This window comes from Papaver somniferum, unplaced genomic scaffold (genome assembly GCF_003573695.1).
Source record: "Papaver somniferum cultivar HN1 unplaced genomic scaffold, ASM357369v1 unplaced-scaffold_75, whole genome shotgun sequence".
NCBI classification, from domain to species: Eukaryota; Viridiplantae; Streptophyta; class Magnoliopsida; order Ranunculales; family Papaveraceae; genus Papaver; species Papaver somniferum.
The window spans coordinates 1587581-1607751 of NW_020650415.1; the positions used below are offsets into that span (position 1 = coordinate 1587581).

Here is a 20171-nt window from a genome sequence, read left to right on the forward strand (position 1 = left end):
CTTAGCCAAAAAATCAGCCACACAGTTAGCTTCTCTATACATATGTGTGAACAAAATATTGCAAGAAAACTTTACCAAAAAATGGATATCCTCAACCAAATGTTTGAGATACCATGGGCTGGGAACTAACTTACGAAAAAATTGGATAGCATAAGCAGAGCCACTTTAAACCTCAACAAAAGAATAGCCTAGTTGAATAGCCAAAAGAAGACCTTGCTTAATTGCCCAAATTTCTACAACAGTATTGCCATTACGATATATGTGGCTCGCAAAACAAGCTAAGAACTCACCTTGAAAGTCTTGCAAAACTCCCCCAACCCCAGCTCCTGCAAGAGAAGAAGCAGCACCATCAGAGTTAAGTTTAATATATGCTGATGGTTTCCAATAGATTAACATTTCTTGTTTATTATTGGAACATTCGAGATATGGCATGCTAAATTGATACTCTTTAGCAGCACGATATGCCTTTCCTAACACAAAAAGACTCCGACAAGGAGTTGATGTAAATACAAGTTCATTACGAGTAAGCCAAATATTCCACAAAATAAACGGAATCAAAGTTACTCCTTGCAGTGCATTGAAAGACAATTTAGTAGAACATAATTAGATAAGCCAAGACGGACTAATAAGTTGTAATTGAAATCTGAAATTCCACATGCACGCAAGAGTAGTCCAAATAGGTTGAACCACATGACATTCGAAAAAAAGATGGAGCTCAGTTTCAAAATGATTGTGACACAGTGAGCATTCAGGGGAAGTACCAATGCGAACACGATAAAAAGTTTCATGTACATGTATCCTATTATGAGCTACGAGCCACATAAAAGACCTAATTTTCTGGGGACAACGTAAATGCCAAATGGACTTTCAGTGTTTGCAAAAAGGGTTTAAGGTTTCCTTATTAGACAACAGCCAATTGTAAGCTTCCTTAGCAGTCACGTCACCAAACTTACTAGGCTGCCATACTAAAGAGTCTTGAGCAAAAGGAGAAACTTGAATATCAATAGACTGAATAGATTTTTGCACATAAGATGGGAGATCATTATCACATAATGACAAGTTCTAACATGGACCATTTTTATCTATCACATCTTTAACCAGGAGATTATGATCAATTCGATCATGATCAGTAACTATAGAACTAAGAGGTAATTTTTCAACCTGTGGATCATTCCAGAAGTTAATTTTTTCCCCATTACCAATACACCAACGCAAGGATTCTATGAGGATGTCACGACCCTGCAAAATACTTTTCCAACAGAGAGAGTTAGAAGGATATGATAAACAAGTCCAAAAAGTACTATTCCTGTGATATTTGGCTTTAAATAAACGGGAAATAACAGACTCTGGCTGAGAATGAATTCTCCATGCCATTCTAGCCAACAAAGCCAAATTATTCAAGTGAAGATCCCTAATACCTAATCCTCCGTTTTCAACAGGCTGACAAACCGTGTCCCATCCTATAATGTGTAACTTCTTCTCGCCATTTCTATGCTGCCAAAGAAACTCCCTTTTATACCTGCTCAAAAGCTTAGAGCCTGTTTGGTATAGTTTTTAAAAACAGTTTTCTGTTTTTGAAAATAGAGAAAACAGAAAAGAAGAGAAAACGCGTTTGGTAGGGACATTTTCAGAAAAATGTTTTCCATTTGTTTTCTGTTTTTGAAAACAAAAAAAGGGAAAAAAATGAAAACAACAAATTATTGTTTTCTGTGTTTTCTCTTTTTTCTTTTTTTGTTCCTTCTTCTTTTTTTCAGAATAAAGTAAGAGGTCGGGGAATGACTGCAAGTAGTCTGGTCAGTATCTATATCTTAGACTCCTTTACATTTGATCTGATTTAGTTGCTTTTCGGTTTTCAAAAACAGTTTTTATCCTACCAAACATTTTTAGAAAATGAAAAAAGAAAAAAGGGTATGTTTTTAAAACAACAAAAAATTTTTTGAAAACTGTTTTTAAAAACTATACCAAACAGGCTCTTAGTAATTTTCAAAGGAAATTTCAATACAGTCGTAAGGTGATTAGAAACTAGATCCAAAGAAGCTTTAAGTAAAGTAGTTCTACTAGCAAAATTTAAAGAGGTGGATTTCCAACCCTGCATCGATTAACAAATTTATCAGTAAGGTCAGAAAAAGTAGAAGCAATGACTCTACCCATTGAACTAGTACTCCCAAATATTTTCCAGGGTCCCCTTGATGATTAACCTTAAGGCAATTAGTAAAATGCCTAATGAGGCTCTTATGGATGTCAGGAGTTAACATAAGGATCGATTTAGTCTGATTTATGAGCTGACCAGACCACTGACAATAGCTGCAAAATAGAAGTTATATTCTCTGCATTAGACTTAGTATCCTGCAAGTAGATGATACTATCATCCGCATAGAAAAATGAGTAATCTTAGGAGCGGAAGACACAATCGAAAAAGGCTTGAGAGTACCTAGGTTAACACCTTTATCTATTAAGCGAGTTAAAGTTTCAAGGATTAAAATAAACAATAGGGAGATAAAGGATCCCCTGTCTAATACCATTGCCAGGAAAAATGGGTGGACTAGGAGACCCATTAACTAAAATTTCAAAAGAAACCGTTTTGATACATTAAGGAACCCACCTAATCCATTGTGAACTGAAACCAAGACAATTGAATATACTTAACAAGAAATTTTAGTTAAGTCTATCATAGCCTTATCAACATCTAATTTCAATGCCATCCACCCCTTTAAGCCTTTCTTCTTTTTCCGGTAAGAGCGGAAAATTTCATTGTTCAAAAGAATAGCATCAAAAATAGAACTATTAGGAACAATCGCATGTTGACAAGGACTTATGATGCGGTCCAAAAAAAGGCGCAACCTATTAGCTAAAAATTTTGTAATGATTTTCAGAGAAAAATTGCATAAGCTAATTGGCCTATACTCCTTAATGTTAATGGGGGATTTTCTATTGAGCATTAAAACAATATAGGTGCAGTTTAGCTCAGAATGAAGACAACCATCAGTGAGTAAAGACTTCACCGTAGATATAATACTAGGGCCAACGATGTGCCAATATTTTCTACAAAAGAAGCCTTGCAAACCATCAGGCCCCGGAGCCTTCATGGGACCCATCTGATTAATGGCACAACGAATTTCAGATTCAGTCACAGGTCTAGTTAAAGCCTGATTATCTTCAGGGGGTGTCAACACCACCAACTTTTTCTTAAGAAACTTGTATGGACAAACTTAAAAACAAATCCGAAAGTTCAGCTTAATGAAACTCAATCAAGGAATAGTATTTAGAGTTATAACTCTTTCTCACACGACCATAAAGTTTAAAGAGACAAGTCCGAGAACCTGATTCACGTGTGAGAATACTTGGTGATTCCAAAGATCAATTTCCAAGTATCAATCAAGTCGTATGCAATAAACAAGGATGGATGTATCTACTTGGATTGATTAACGTACAACCTGTGATATTTCAATTATAAAGATAAACAATATAATGCGGAAAAAGAAATAACATGGACACCAAAAATTTTGTTAACGAGGAAACCGAAAATGAAAAAAAACCATGGGACCTAGTCCATAGTGAACACCAAGTGTATTAAGCCGCTACAGAAACTAACATAATACCAATGAACTTCCGACTGGAATGTAGTTGAGACCGAATTAAATCCTCACGGAAATTCAGTTACAGTCGCGCTCCTTATGCCTCTTGAATCCCAGCGGTAGTCCGCTCAATTGATTCCCTTAGCTGACGTCCTTTACAACCCAACTCAATTGAAGACTTTAAATCAATCTGCCTGCCTCAGATAAGCCTATATGGTGATTTTTTTTTTGATCGTAGATCAAGGTGAGACTGGAAATCGATAGCAATAGACAAATTAAGTCAAGCTAACCCAAAATCTGGACTTATGACTCCCAAAGAGTAGCCTAGATTATTGTTCACCTCACAAGTATTTAATTTTTTGAATCAAAAAAGTCTGAGACGAAGATATCTTTGATGATTCCTATAAGGATACGCGGGCTCGTCAACGCTAATTATCCGGTCAAGAGACGATATAGCCGCTAATGACTCGATTAGTTAATACGGTCTTTAATTTATAGTTGATATAACAATAATTTAGATACGAAATTAGTACCGTTGGATAAATCTCGAAATCCATTTCTTCTTTTGCTTCTTCTTCTCTCTGTCGAACATGGTACATAGAATTTTGGCATTATGAAATGTACATTTATTTTCTCGACATAAAGAAAAAGGTGTCCGGTGTCCTAGAGAATTGTACTAGAGTCGCTTGAATAAATGTACTAGAGTCAACTTTGTTTAGGTTAGAATAGAAAGTCTAGGAATGTTGAGACATACAAGTATTACCTTGAAGGCCTGAAAATCATGTAGATGTATCGACTACAATGAAGACATCATCCTTCCACTTGGGGTTAGTAATACTGACTTGAATTATTTCCATTCATATCGTTTCTTTCATGTCGTTTAAATTGAAAACATAACATGCGAGGTTATTCAATACTCTACTATTAGACTTGGTCATTTGATTATGATCAAAGTGACAAGGATTAATGTTAAATTATGAAGTATAATTCTTATCTTTTGAATTTTCTGAATGTTATATCGACATAATCTATGCAATTAGGAAACTATGTTTAATTACATATGTTAAAAGGAAGTACATATACGAAACAAGGAAATCAATAGGCGTTTTGGTCCGGTTTTCATTGAAGATCTATTGGATGACCAATTCGAACTTAGGTAATAATTTTGGTAGAACCGATATGAAGTTATGTTGAGAGCTATGGTAGAACTGATCTTTACCTAGTTCTGTATATGCGTTCGGTAGAACCGATCTTAACTATTGTTAGGAGTCACGATAGAACCGATCCTTACTTATATTGATATAGCTGGTAGAACCGATCCTAGATTTTGTTGGGAGTCATGGTAGAAACGATTACCTATATTTGGTGACTTGATATAACTGATCTTAACTTATATTAAGAGTCATGGTAGAACCGGTCCCGAAAGAAAAAACTATCATGTATATTCATATATTACTTTACGATTTTGTGTGAGTATGGAATTTGGGTTGCTAAATTGGAAAGTTCCAGATGTTGACATATTCTGGACGTGAATACAAATCTTATCTTGTATTGTCCATAGATATTCCTTGATACTCAAGCTGATCCCAATCCGATATATTGTGAATCTTTGAATCAATATTTTCGATTTTCCAGCAAATCAAAAGATATCTCTTGGAATTTGGGTTGCTAAAAATCGAAATTAGGTACTTATTGCATATCTTGAGAATATTTTCGGTTTTGTAATTTCCTTGTTGTCCAAACAACCTTAGTCTATAAATAGTTGAGTTTGCACTTCTTGCGAACTATCCTAAGAGCCAGGAAAACTTCATTCATGTTGTTTGTGGTAGAGCGGTCTATCCGGAGAGGAATTACCCTAATTAGGCGAAATCTCTTATACCACTCGTTTACATTTTTTTTTGGGGATCAAGAAGCTCTGCGATTACCGCTGGTGGTAAACTATATACTTGCATTGTTATTTTAGTTTTCGATTATTGATTTGATTGAATAGCGGTTTCTGAAACTTTGATTGCACCTAGTTTGATTGAGAGCCTTCTCTTCTGACATAAGGGTCACTTAAACTAGATCAAATTATAGAAGGGATCATTAGAATTGCTGTTAGATCTAAAGACAATCTTGATAGTCGTGAATCTGAATATAAGTTATTGATTTTGATTGATCTTACCAGAAAAAGGAGTTTACTTATTCAAACGAAAGATCCTTTTACATAACTCAACGAATCTTTTTATAAAAGATTATTGGAGAACTTACCAAACAACTTTGTTCTTTTACTGTTTGGAAGACGATCAAAAGGAGTTGAGTGCTTAAGACTTTACATCGGTAAAGCAACTAGAGATAATGATTTGATGTCTTGGGATGCACAGGCGTGACCAGTAGATCGTAGACGCATGAATACTGAAGGAACTAAGTAACTAGGAGTAGATTACTTGGTATCAACGATACAAAGTTGGCGTTGTGCTTTGTATAGCGGCTTAAGTTTGAGAGTATTCAAAGATGGACTAGGTCACAGAGTTTTTCTGTATATGCGATTTCCTCGTTAACAAAATCTTGTTGTGTCATTTACTTTACTTCCGCATTATAGTTATTGAATTATAATAATGTAAATTACACTTGTTTGTTATCAAGTGAATACCTAGTTGTTGTATTATCTCGACTTTACCCATAAACGATCACGCTTGGTATCAGACTTATAGGTTGAAACAGAAGAACGTGATGTATCTGGAAACCCTCATCACTCCAAGTATTAACTTCTTAATTTCCTTATAATTACTATATCCTTGGTAATTTTCTTTTGGATGTAGAAAGAAAGACATGAGCACCTTGCTAGAAATTTATCATCTAAAAATCCAAATAAATTAAAAAAACATTAGTCAAAACTTTCAAATGTGGGTTATCAATGATAATCAAGTGCAATTCCTTGTCCATTTTTTTTTTTTGCTAACATACACAATTCATTGTCAGATTTCGTGCCAAAGTGTAGAAACTCCAAAAACTTAAAGACCAAAGTGAGCTAACGACCACAGATTGCAAAATAGGACTAACTACAGTCGAGATTCTAATACGAGATGACAACGCACGGTGGGGGGCCGAACAGACATGAAGGAAATAGTGATGTTAATTTAGTTCCCAGTACTTTAGCAACGATTATAAGTGTCCCTAATTCAGGATTGTATCTCTTTAATACATCTGGAGAAGATTTTCACTCGGGCCAGAATGACTTGATCATAGGAAGTTAGCAACAAACATTGGCGTCACTAAACAAGTTTGGAGCACACTATTAGTGAACTTTAAAAAAAATTCTTACTATATTTATCTACAGGCATGTATGTCATCGTTTCAGGGACCTAAACTTACTTTTTTTGTCATGTTTGTTTTGATCATATTTTCTTGTTTTGGAAATTACGAAGACTTTGATGGACACAGGTGACCTTTTTTCGAGTCCTAGTACGGCCAAAATCTCAAATATTATCCCTAAATCACTAAAAAAAATTATCTAATGCAAGCAGAATTGCAAATATTTTTACCCAAATCTTCCTTGTTGCATTTGTAAACCCAAATTCCCACATTGTAGTTCTTGTCCATTCTCAAATAAGCCAATGTTTGCAACTGTTCACAATTCTTTTTCTGGAAAGAACAAATCAAAATATAAGTTTCCTAGTATGCATAACGAAACCAAAATCTAAATGAAGACCTAAAACCATCCAAGTTTCGAACAGCCACCGTCTTCCGCTTGGTTATTCTTCTCCCTTCACGTTTCATTATCCTGAACCTGAACCTAAGTTCTTTACTATGAGCACGAGGTCCACCATCAAAGTCGCTTTTGCGCCCAAAAATGATAATAACTGAAGTAATAAAATCTATTGATAACTTAACTAATGATATGAAATTAACTGACCTCAAGCATGCATTGAATGTGATGATTCGGTTTTAAGAAAACATTCTAATTAGTGAGATTCCATATAGGGGCGTTTCGGAGATATGTTGTGGTTTCTATACAAAATCAAAAAGAAGTAATGGAGTAGGATGTGGAATCCATGGAGAATGTTATTTTTCCCCGGTAATTATTATATTTGATGGTTGTTTCTAATGGTGCTATTAACAACTAATCAAGTTTTGTTATTCATTGAAATATTTTTAATTAAAGTGCTGAACTTAAAGATTCATCAAAATAAAACCAAGAAGTTATGGAGATTTTATGCTGATATACTCACATTTTGAAAATTGAGGATACAAGTGTCTTTTGTATTTATATAATTTCCACTTCTCTTAAAGTGTTTGATCAACTAATTTAAACTAGTTTTCATGCCGAGTTAGACTTTGCAGATAGATTTTGAAACTTACGAAGGTTAATGTTGTTGAAGGTGGTGGAGGAAGAGAACGAAGAAATGATCAGGGATGACACACGAATTTAAAAATTGAAAAATATGAAACACAAGAATCGTAATTGGCAACTTTTCCATTTTGGGTAATTATTAAGAAAAACAGTTCTGTGCCAACACTAGCAACACTAGAATACCAGACAGGTTCCATCTTAAATAGATTTTGTTTAGAAGTTTTCGATTTTTGGAATTATCACATGAAAAGACTTGAAATGTACACCAAATTTTGCTACCATTTTCGGCAATCTTACACATTCATTAAGCAATGATTTTGCATTCAACTGTTAGGAATCGATGAAAAACGCAACGGAAATTGGTTTAAAAATTTTCTATCAAACCCCTTGTTTCATAGATGTTAATAAGAGCAAAGAGGGATTAGAGATTTTGTGTACCTTTCCTTTTGCTAATCCAAATCTCCAAGAAGAACAGCAAAATCCACTTTTAGCTTTATCTCCAAAACCACCCTAAAGGAAGGAAGAAGAACAAGTCCTGTAGCTTTGTTTCTAAACACCAAACTCCAATTGATTACCACCAACAACTTTGTTCACTTGAATCAAACCAAACTACTTTTGATCTGTTTGTACTTTCACAAACAATCACCGTGATTCTAAAGCACCGACTGTATCCTTGAAGAAGAGAATGTAAAACAAGTTTCTATAGCTTTTGGGAATAAAAGCTCGTATAGCTTTTGCTTAGGAAAATAAGACAAAAGACAATTGCTGCCACAAAACTAGAAAGACACGTAGGTTAGTTTTGGACTTTCTTCCAAAATCCTTAATTGTATAGGGACGAGAAAATAAGAAGACACAGCTTTCTTAGCTTTTTCGGTAGTTCTAGCCTTGATTGCTTGCTCCCCTTATATAGTTTTCATTCTAGGAGTTGTCCCTCTTATTTTCAAATACCTTTTCCAAATACAATTAGGTGTTTTGGGCTACAAACAATTTTAGCTTTTCTTAACCGTACAGGACTCTATGTGTCTCACACAATTCCAAATACGATTAGGAAATTACAAGTCATTCCACCAAAGACTTGTAATTGACAAACACTCTAAAATTTTCTGTTTTAATAAAAGTAAAACCCTTCCTCTACTTTCTTACAATAAGTCCCTCCGTGAATACTGGTATTCATAAATTCTCATAGTCGTGTAAAAATTACACATCAGCTCCCTATGCAGAATTTATATTTGGTCCTTGATGCGCTTTTTACATTATTATTCTAATAATCACTTAAAAAATTCAAGTGACCACTGGCCAGTCTAGAATAATAATTCCCGCACAATAATCCAAGGGAATACACATCGAGACGGATACCATATTGAATATGTATATTCTTACTGCGTACTAACGACTATCCATCTTGCCTAGATATTGGATCCAAAAATGACCTCACTGCTTGGTAAGACAAGATGCCCGGAAATACACGTAGGGTATATACATATTCTCAGGATTAAGAACTTATGTAAAGTAGTAACTTAGATCTATTCACAAGCTGATAAATTACGAACAGAAATAACCGACCGGTTCGACATAATCCAATTACATCAACCTGCTAGATTTAGAAGTCTCCACTTCTATGATGAGATTTATCATAATACGTACGTAATAATCATAGCAAGTTATAATCTAATCAATAAAAATGATTCACATAGATTACAAACTAAAATGTCACCAATATATTATATCTCCCACTGTATAAATTAAAACTAATATATTCGACCATATCTCACAAAGCATGTTTAAAGTGAATTGTTAAATAATATTTAAAATGTAATGTCAAACTATTGTTTTTGGGCATAACCCCAACAATCTCCCACTTGCACGAAAACAATAAAAAATCAGTTTTGACTCCCATCCCATCAACATGAGAATCAAACGCCTTTTGTGTCAAGGCTTTGGTAAAGGGATCTGCCAAATTCTGCGCTGAGGCTATCTTAGTGACAACTACTTCGCCTTTCTTTGACATGTATCTAATAATATGATACTTTCTTTGAATGTGCTTGTTCTTAGAGTGGTGTCTAGGTTCTTCACAATTAGCTACATCACCACTATTATCAAAAAAAATAATAATAATAAGTGGTATAGATGCAGGAACCACTGTAAGACTAGTTAGAAAATTCTTTAGCTGCTTCGCAAGCCGCTATATATTCAGCTTCAGTAGTAGAGTCAGCAATACATTTTTGCTTGACAGTTCTCCAACTAACGGCTGCTCCACCTAATGTGAACACATATCCTGAAGTTGACTTTCTCTTATCCTCATCTGATTGAAAATCAGAATCAGCATAACCAAGAGGTACCAATTCTTCGGATCCGTAAACCAACATATGATCTCTAGTTCTCCTGAGATACTTTAGAATATGTTTTACGGCAATCCAATGTTCCCTTCCTGGACTGGATTGGAACCGACTGACCATCCCAACTGCATAACAAATTTCTGGCCTAGTACATAGCATAGCATACATGAGAGTGCCTACATCCGAAGCATAAGGAACATTACTCATTTCTTGCATTTCCTCTGATGTCTTGGGACAAAGAGTCTTTATAAGCTTAATGCCATGTCTATAGGGTAAGAAACCTTTCTTTGAGTTTTGCATAGCAAATCTCTCCAGCAATTTGTCAATGTAAGTGGCTTGGGATAAGCCAATCATTCTAGCATTTCGATTTCTGAGAATTTTAATGCCTAGAATGTAACTGGCCTCTCCCAAGTCTTTCATTCTAAAGTGATTGGACAACCATAGCTTTACTGACGATAATGCTCCTACATCATTTCCAATGAGTAATATATCATCTACATACAATACCAAAAACATCACCATGTTTCCTTGAGTCTTCTTGTAAACACACGGTTCATCAAGATTTTGCTCAAAACCCATAGATTTAATGGCCTCATCAAATCTAATATTCCAGCTTCGAGATGCTTGCTTAAGTCCTTAAATAGACTTATGCAACTTGCATACTTTATGCTCATGGCCTTTAATTACATATCCCTCTGGTTGGATCATGTAAATGTCCTCTTCAAGATTGCCTTTCAGAAAGGCAGTCTTGACGTCCATCTGCCAAATCTCATAGTCAAAATGAGATGCAATGGACAAAGAGTATTCTAATGGACTTAAGCATTGCTACTGGCGAAAAAGTATCCTCGTAATCGATTCCCTCTTTCTGAGTGTACCCTTTTTCCACCAACCTAGCTTTAAGGGTTTCAACCTTACCATCTGGTCCTCTTTTCTTCTTGTAAATCCATTTACACCCAATAGGTTTAATATTAGGTGGTAGATCTACAATACTCCAGACTCCATTAGAATGGATGGATTCTATTTCAGTATCCATACCGGACAACCATTTTCTCGATTCAGGGTCATTTACTGCCTTGTTGTAACTAGTAGGATCCGAATCCTGCTCATCTAGGATAACTTGAAAATTTTCTCCAAAGAACTGAGCATACTTAGGATTTCGTCTCCTTGGTCTAGTACTACGAAGAGGCTGATTTGGTTGAGCAACAACTATATGTTCAACTTGTTGTTCCGGTTGTCCTACAACTAGCGGTTGAACTTGTGGTTCAACTTCATGTTGAGGATGTACTACTTCTTCATCCATATGAAGACCCGGATCTACTAATGGTTCATCAAAGATCGGAGGATACTGCTGAACTATTGGTTGCACAACTACTGGTGTATTTGTATGTGTATTATTACTAGCTTGTTCATAGAATTCAGGAATATCAAAGGAAGTTAGTCGCAAATTTGAAGCAGTTTTGTTAGACACTTCATTGTTTACTGGAAGTGAACTAGTAGTACTACTAACTCCCACTGAACCATTTTCACACAACTCTTCAAGCACAACTTTACTTCGAGGCTTATAGTCCATCATATAATCGTCTTCAAGAAATATTGCATTAGTACTTACTACCAACTTTTGCTCTTTCGAATTATAAAATAGACCAGCTGTAGTACCTTTTGGGTATCCTACAAACAAGCAAACTTTTGACCTTGATTCTATTTTACTAAACTTTCCTTTTAGCACATGTGCAGGACAACCCCAAATTCTTAAATGCCGTAGACTTGGCTTACGCCCAGACCACAGCTCCCTGGGTGTGTTAGGAACTGCCTTACTAAGTACCAAATTCAGAATATATGCTGTTGTTTCTAAGGATAATCCCCAAAAAGATATAGGTAATGTAATATAACTCATCATGGACCTTACCATCTCTAGTAAAGTTCTATTCCTTCTCTCTGCCACACCATTTTGTTGTGGTGTTCCAGGTGCAGTCAACTGGGATACAATCCCATGTTCTACTAAGTATGCACCAAACATAGTTGAAAGATACTCGCCACCTCGATCTGATCTAATGGCTTTCAATTTCTTTCCTATTTGGTTTTCGACCTCTGCCTTGTATTCTTTGAACTTTTCAAAAGAATCAGACTTATGATGCATAAGGTAGATGTAGCCATATCTAGAATAATCATCAGTGAAAGTGATGAAATACTCATAGCCACCTCTAGCTCTAACATTCATCGGTCTACATACATCAGTGTGTACTAATTCTAATACTTCATAGGCTTTAACACCTTTCCCTGTAAATTGTCTCTTGCTCATTTTACCTTCCAAACAGGACTCACAAACTGACCATGGTTCAATTTCTAACGAATCCAGAGATCCATTTTGAACCAAACGTTTGATCATGTTAAGGTTGATATGACCAAGCCTTAGATGCCATAAGTATGTAGCATTAGTAGAAGGACTTTTCCTTTTAAGAGTGATAACAGATGATATATATTCATTATTTAAAACACAAGGAACAATAGGAGAAATAAGATATAAACCATGCGCCAACACACCAGTAAAAATAACAAAACTGTCTTTAATTATTAAAACCTTAAAAGAATCAAATTTAATTGTCAAACCATCTCTAATGAGACAAGACACTGAAATTAAATTCCGCCTAATGTCTGGCACATATAAACAATCTTTCAAAACTAAAACCTTATTCTCATTGTTACTATTACTACTAAGACGAACTCTTCCTACGGCTACGGCAGCAACTCTTTCATTCGAACCTAGGCTCAGGTAAATTTCTCCTTTACTTAGTTGTCTGGTTATCTGAAACCCCTGAAATGAATTGCATACATGATTAGTGGCTCCAAATCTATACACCAACTGTTTGATGTATAAGTGGAAACATTTGCCTCAACAACTAAAGATTCAAATTACCTTCTGATTTCTTCTTAGCTAAGTACTCCGTGCAGTTGCGCTTCCAATGACCAGGCTTGTTGCAGTGGAAACACTTTCCTTTGCAACACTTTCTCCCTTGTTCTTTTTAACACCCAAAGCATGGTTCGCTGAAGGAGTTGTTTTTTGACCTTTCTTCTTAGGATTCTTTCGCTTAGGTTTGCGCTTAGAATCCTCCGCTAAGTTAACACTTCCAGTTGCCTTTTTATTGTGCAAAATTCCTTCCGCAGTTTGCAATTGGTTAAGTAACTCGGGAAGAGTTAAAACCATCTTATTCATTTGACATTCAACTTGAAATGTGCAAACGAACTGGGAAGGGAATTAAGAACAATGTCAACTTTCATATAGCATCGATAGTTGACCCAAGGGTTCCAATTCGTTAAACAGAGATATCATGAATGACGTGCTCACGAACTGGAGTTCCTTCTTGCATCTTAGTGTTCATTAGCTTTTAGTAGCTTCCGCTTTGGCGGGACGATTGTGTTCAAAAACATCTCTTTTAGACCATTAATGATCTCAGCAGCTTTCTCAAAGCCCTCATATTGGTGCTGCAATACATTGGAAATAGAACCATGATATAGCACTTGGCCATATTAGCCTTTTTCCACCTTGCATGCTCACCTACTGTGGCTTCAGGTTCAGGGAGTATAGGTTCTGGCTCACTAAGAACAAACTTGTAATCTTGTACAGTGAGTATATATCCAAGTTTCTTTCCAATCAACATAGTTGGGACTGGTTAATTGGTTTTCTTTCAAGATAATCTGTAAGGGACTGAGGCTCGACATTGACATCTAAACATGCATAACAAATAAGTCGTAGTGAGATAAAACCGCTCTTAAAAAAATTAAAATTTATTTACAACTCCCTAGTATTACGATAAAGATCGGATTCCCAAAACTTTGCATCCCGTACATTCCTTAGGGAATTAGTTGCGCATATAGTTTTTCAGGTGGAAGATCTTTCCATTGATTTAACAACCCTAGACATCTCATGTCATATTAAATCAACAATCCGATATGTTCGGCCTCTAAAATAAATATTTGTTTCCTTAGGAAATCAAATTAATTATTTTAAATTAAGTGTAACCCATAGACTATATCTCAGAGCCGACATAAATTGGATAGTCTCCTTGGGGAGAATAAAACAATTCATGTAATCTGAATTTCCCTATGGAAGGCCGCGGGATACGAAAATCCCTCTCCCACTTAATTTCTTATACAAGGGCAATCACCATTCACACATCTCATGCATAAACCAAAATAATATTGCGATTTTATGATTACCAATCTAATTATTCCAAGCTGATACTACAGCTAAAATATATGCACATAAACTAATAGTTACTAAAGTTCCCTGAATCACCAACTAAACACATTGGTACTGTGTAATATCAGTTATCTAAAGGGATAACTAACTGTTGACGTTTGTAATGTTCCAAGACCCGTTAAAAACTTGTTTTAATACACCGTACCAAAACTGTTTTGGACTTACTAAAACAAATTTTGGTCTTCATTATCAAACAATTCAGTTACCCTCTTAAGCCAATTAAGGGTTAACAAACAATCCATTGATACTGTTGACTACCCATGAAAACTTTGGTTTACACGGGAAAAATTTCAAAGAATCTAACCCACTTCTTACATCTCATGTAGAAATACAAAGGAACCCATATATCCCTCAAAGTGATTTCATACTCTAGCATAAAAACATTAGTTATCCATACACATACATTAATTTGCATCATATACAAGATTCAGCCAATACCCATCTCAAAATAATCAAATAAATCATCAATCAACAACATCCATCAATTGATAAATCTAGGGTTCCATCGATTAATAGAAATTACCAAATTGAAAAACCCTAATTTTTATAACCCATCATAATCTCTATCATGATAAATAAAATTACAATTATTAACATCTAAACCTAGCTGTTGATGCCATTGTTAGGAATCTCAAAAACGCAGCGGAAATTGGTTTAAAAATTTTCTATAAACCCCTTGTTTCATAGATGTTAATAAGAGCAAAGAGGGATTAGAGATTTTGTGTACCTTTCCTTTTGCTAATCCAAATCTCCAAGAAGAACAACAAAATCCACTTTTAGCTTTATCTCCAAACCACCGTAACGGAAGGAAGAAGAACAAGTCCTGTGCTTTGTTTCTAAACACCAAACTCCAATTGATTACCACCAACAACTTTGTTCACTTGAATCAAACCAAAACTTTTGATGTTTGTACTTTCACTAACAATCACCGTGATTCGAAAGCACCGACTGTATCCTTGAAGAAGAGAATGTAAAACAAGTTTCTGTAGCTTTTGGGAATAAAAGCTCGTATAGATTTTGCTTAGGAAAATAAGACAAAAGACAATTGCTGCCACAAAACTAGAAAGACACGTAGGTTAGTTTTGGACTTTCTTCCAAAATCCTTAATTGTATAGGGACGGGAAAATAAGAAGGCACAACTTTCTTAGCTTTTTCGTAGTTCTAGCCTTGATTGCTTGCTCCCCTTATAGTTTTGATACTAGGAGTCCCTCTTATTTTTAAATACCTTTTCCAAATACAATTAGGTCTCTTGGCTAAAACAATTTTAGCTTTTCTTAACCGTACAGGACTCTATGTGTCTCACACAATTCCAAATACGATTAGGAAATTACAAGTCATTCCACCAAAGACTTGTAATTGACAAACACTCTAAAATTGTCTGTTTTAATAAAAGTAAAACCCTTCCTCTACTTTCTTACAATAAGTCCCTCCGTGAATACCGGTATTCATAAATTCTCATAGGCGTGTAAAAATTACACATCATCTCCCTATGCAGAATTTATATTTGGTCCTTGATGCGCTTTTACATTATTATTCTAATAATCACTTAAACAATTGACCACTGGCCAGTCTAGAATAATAATTCCCGCACAATAATCCAAGGGAATACACATCGAGACGGATACCATATTGAATATGTATATTCTTACTGCGTACTCACGACTATCCATCTTACCCAGATATTGGATCCAAAAATGACCTCACTGCTTGGTAAGACAAGATGCCCGGAAATACACGTAGCGTATATACATATTCTCAGAATTAAGAACTTATGTAAAGTAGTAACTTAAATCTATTCACAAGCTGATAAATTACGAACAGAAATAACCGACTGGTTCGACATAATCCAATTACATCAACCTGCTAGATTTAGAAGTCTCCACTTCTATGATGAGATTTATCATAATACGTACGTAATAATCATAGCAAGTTATAATCTAATCAATAAAAATGATTCCACATAGATTACGAACTAAAATGTCACCAATATATTATATCTCTCATTATATAAATTACAACTAATATATTTGACCACATCTCACAAAGCATGTTTAAAGTGAACTGTTAAATAATATTTAAAATGTAATGTCAAACTATTATTTTTGGGCATAACCCCAACATTAACTCCGTCTCAAAAACCCCGCAAATCAACTGCTCTTCCTTCTTTGCTCCCTACAACTCGAATGCTGTTCCTTCCTCCTCCACACAACTCCTCAACTGCTCTTCCTCCTCCCCAAAACACCTCAACTGCTCTTCCTCCTCCCACAATATATATTCTACATTTCTCATCACTCTTTTTCACTCATCACATTTTCTTCCATCAAAAACAAAAAATGGCAACAAATTTCATGGATGAAGAAATTCCTATTGTAGTTTCACGCCAGGATTTCCCTCCTAACTTTGTGTTTGGTGTTTCAACTTCTGCTTATCAGGTAACCACGTACTAACATCCCATTCAAGAAAAGAGGGAAAAATTAACTTTTTGAGTCTAACCCATGCGCTCATTTTCGGTAAATACGCAGAGCTCTGTGAGAGAAACATATCCCTAATATATTAGCTTTAAATCCGTTACCATTTGGTTTTTATTCATAAAAATGACTTAAAAGTGTGAGAATAAAAATATGAAAGTATCCTTCATTTTCTTTATTTCAGCCCAAATTTAATATTTTTATGATGGTTTTTATTATTCATTCAATAATTATTAGACGAGGAAAGTTATATAACTTTGTTGCGCTGATAGAAAATAGTTGAGATTTACATTTTTTGTAAAAAAAAGAGAGAGTCCAACCCCAGATCTCTAATGGACTTGGAGATCGTCTTCCAAGATTCACAGATGAAGATAGAGAATTGTTAAGCTACTCGATAGACTTTCTGGGTATTAATCAGTATACATCAAGGTTCATTGCTCATGCAGCAACAAGCCCTGACCCTGGGCATTTTATAAAAGATCAACAAATCGAAAGAATTGGTATAACACTTCTTTAGTAAATATTTATGTTTTATATATCTATATAAGCTCCGTTTTCTAACTTCCTTCTTATGATCAGTTAAATATCCAGGGGGTGAGGCTATTGGTGATAAGGTATTGATAATATCTGACTAGTTTTCTCTCAAACACATGCAATCAAACTTACGTTCGAGTTTAATTTAGTTGAAAATGTCCTGTATGCCAGGCTGCATCCGATTGGCTTTACATAGTTGCTTGGGGGTTGCGTAATCTACTGAATTATGTTGCAGAGAAATATCAGAACCCCAAGATATACATTACTGAGAATGGTATGGACAGATAACACATTATTCATTGGTGAAGAAGGGTTTTGGGATTTATGTATTTAATTACTATGCTAATCTGTTGATATCCAGTACTAACTAACTCTCACGTACATTTCATGCAATTTATAGGAATGGATGACGAAGAAGATCCAGAAACTCTTCTCCATAAGATGCTGGATGATAAAAAGAGAGTTGGGTACTACAAGGCGTACATTGCTGCATTAGCCCAAGCAATCAAGTATATATATGCCCTTACTAATCCCTCTCCTTTTATTATGCACTTGTCTGTCGCTTAGAAAGAAACTATCTAAACTGAGCGTTACATGGACAGGGATGGTGCCGATGTGAGGGGGTACTTCGCATGGTCTTTCATGGACAACTTTGAATGGTCTGAAGGCTACACCAAGCGTTTTGGTATTGTTTATGTCGATTACAAGAATGGACTCTGCCGGTACCCCAAATCATCTGCCCTCTGGTTTTCTCGTTTTCTTTCAGGCGATGAAGGAATGACTATTATGACGGAGGACTGATTTCCTCTACATTAGTCATTAGCATTACTGAGAATTCCTAGGCACTTAAATAAACGACGAGACATGGCGTGGAGCTTCCATCGCTATGTCAATATCATTCTGCCCTTTACTGGGTAGCGACTAGAGAGATAATAATTTTACCATTTGTGTGGACTGTGAATTAGTCATTGTCATGTGTGCTTGTGTGAGTTATCTGTGTGTGCTTGCGTGAGTTGCTTGTGTGGTTTGTCAAGTATAAATGGTCTTTCTCCTTACCATTATTCTGTATTGATTTCTCTTTATTTCTTTTGACCGGCTATTTTGCCCGGCTAAATTGAGGTCTATGTCATTTAATTGGGGCCTATAACTACACGACAAAATAGGATTATTAAAAAATAATTCATAGAAACCCCTTAACCAACTATTTTCTTAATGACTCATTTATTCATGATTAATTAGTTTTAATTCGGGTGATTAGGGGTAAAGTATAGTGTTAGATGAAATTTGAAAATTTGAAATTTGAAAATTTAAAGTATAGTATTGAACATGAAAAAATTTGAAAATTTGAAATTTTTTGAAGAACACCAACTCAGAATCGGTATATGTTGTCAAAAACATATACCGATTGTAACCTCAAAAACATACAGAGATTTTTTGAAACTAGCTTCTACCCAGAATCGGTTTATATGGACATCAAAATCAACCGATTATCCATAATCGGTTTATATTGGCATGAACGTAAACCGATTGTGGGTAAATTTTCTCTTTTTTATCTGTGAATTATGTGTTGTTAAACATCAAATAAAATTAAAATTCATTCTATACCCGAGTTAATGAAATGAAATCAAGTATGATTTCATACTCATTTTATGATCGAGTATTAACTGAAAAAAATGGGTTAACCAGAATCGGTTTACACGATACGTATGTAAAAACAGATTCCTGACATTGCACAACAGGAATCGGTTTATAAGAATGCTTATGTAATCTGATTCTAACAAAAAAAAGATACAGAAAAATTGAGAACAACAATCGGTTTACTCGACACACATATAAAATCTGATTCTAACATTATACACCAACAATCGATTTTTATAAGTGCTAATGTAATCCGATTCTGGTTCAAATTTCTCGAACCATAAAACATATCAAGGACAATCGGTCATTGTGGGCATGAACATAAAGCGTTTCTATTTGCAATCGGATCACATATACATTAACGTTAACCGATTCTGATAAATCAGGAAAAATTTGATTTCAAAATTTTCAATTTTTGAGCAATTTTATGTTACTAAAACCTAGTTGATTGGGTTGAGAAGAAAAGAAGAAGAATCAGTTGAAGTGGAGATAGAAATGAATTTGATTTTGGTTTTTAATTTTATGATTTTAGTTTATGATTTTGATTTTGATTTTAGTTTTTAAATTTTATGATTTTAGTTTTATGATTTTGATTTTAGTTTTTAATTTTATGACTAGGATTTGATGGGGATAAATTAGTAGTATTAATATTTGATAGAGAGTAAAATGGTAGTTTCATCAAACTTAGACACCCCTTAACATTCTTTATGGGGTGGATGAAAAAATCCATAGGCCCCAATTTAGCCAGGCTATTCTGGGACCTATTCCATTTATTTGGAGTCTATCCGTGTATGTTAATGCATAAATAAACTGATTCTGGTTGATTTTCAGAAAAAACTGATGAGGAAATTTCAGAGATTCATAGTTAAATTATCGATGAATTCTTTTAAAAGGAAGGGTCCAACGGGTTTGATTCAATAAATCGAATTGTTTGCCGTTCTATGAAAATAAAAAATTGAATTGTTGCTTGATATTAGGTTTTAGTTTTCGATTTTGATGAAAATCGAGAGAAGATTATGTTTTGATTAA

At 34.9% G+C, this 20171-nt stretch overlaps 1 protein-coding gene across 1 annotated transcript; it reads left to right on the top strand.

The window, feature by feature from the left end:
* The first annotated feature begins 16835 nt into the window (after nucleotides 1-16835).
* On the top strand, nucleotides 16836-18638 carry LOC113344221 (beta-glucosidase 4-like). The gene is made up of 6 exons (XM_026588228.1): nucleotides 16836-16934; nucleotides 17281-17470; nucleotides 17550-17584; nucleotides 17676-17778; nucleotides 17905-18013; nucleotides 18107-18638. The coding sequence occupies exons 1-6, from the start codon at nucleotides 16836-16838 to the stop codon at nucleotides 18303-18305; spliced, it is 735 nt and encodes a 244-aa protein (XP_026444013.1). The 3' UTR covers nucleotides 18306-18638.
* The last annotated feature ends 1533 nt before the right edge of the window (nucleotides 18639-20171 follow it).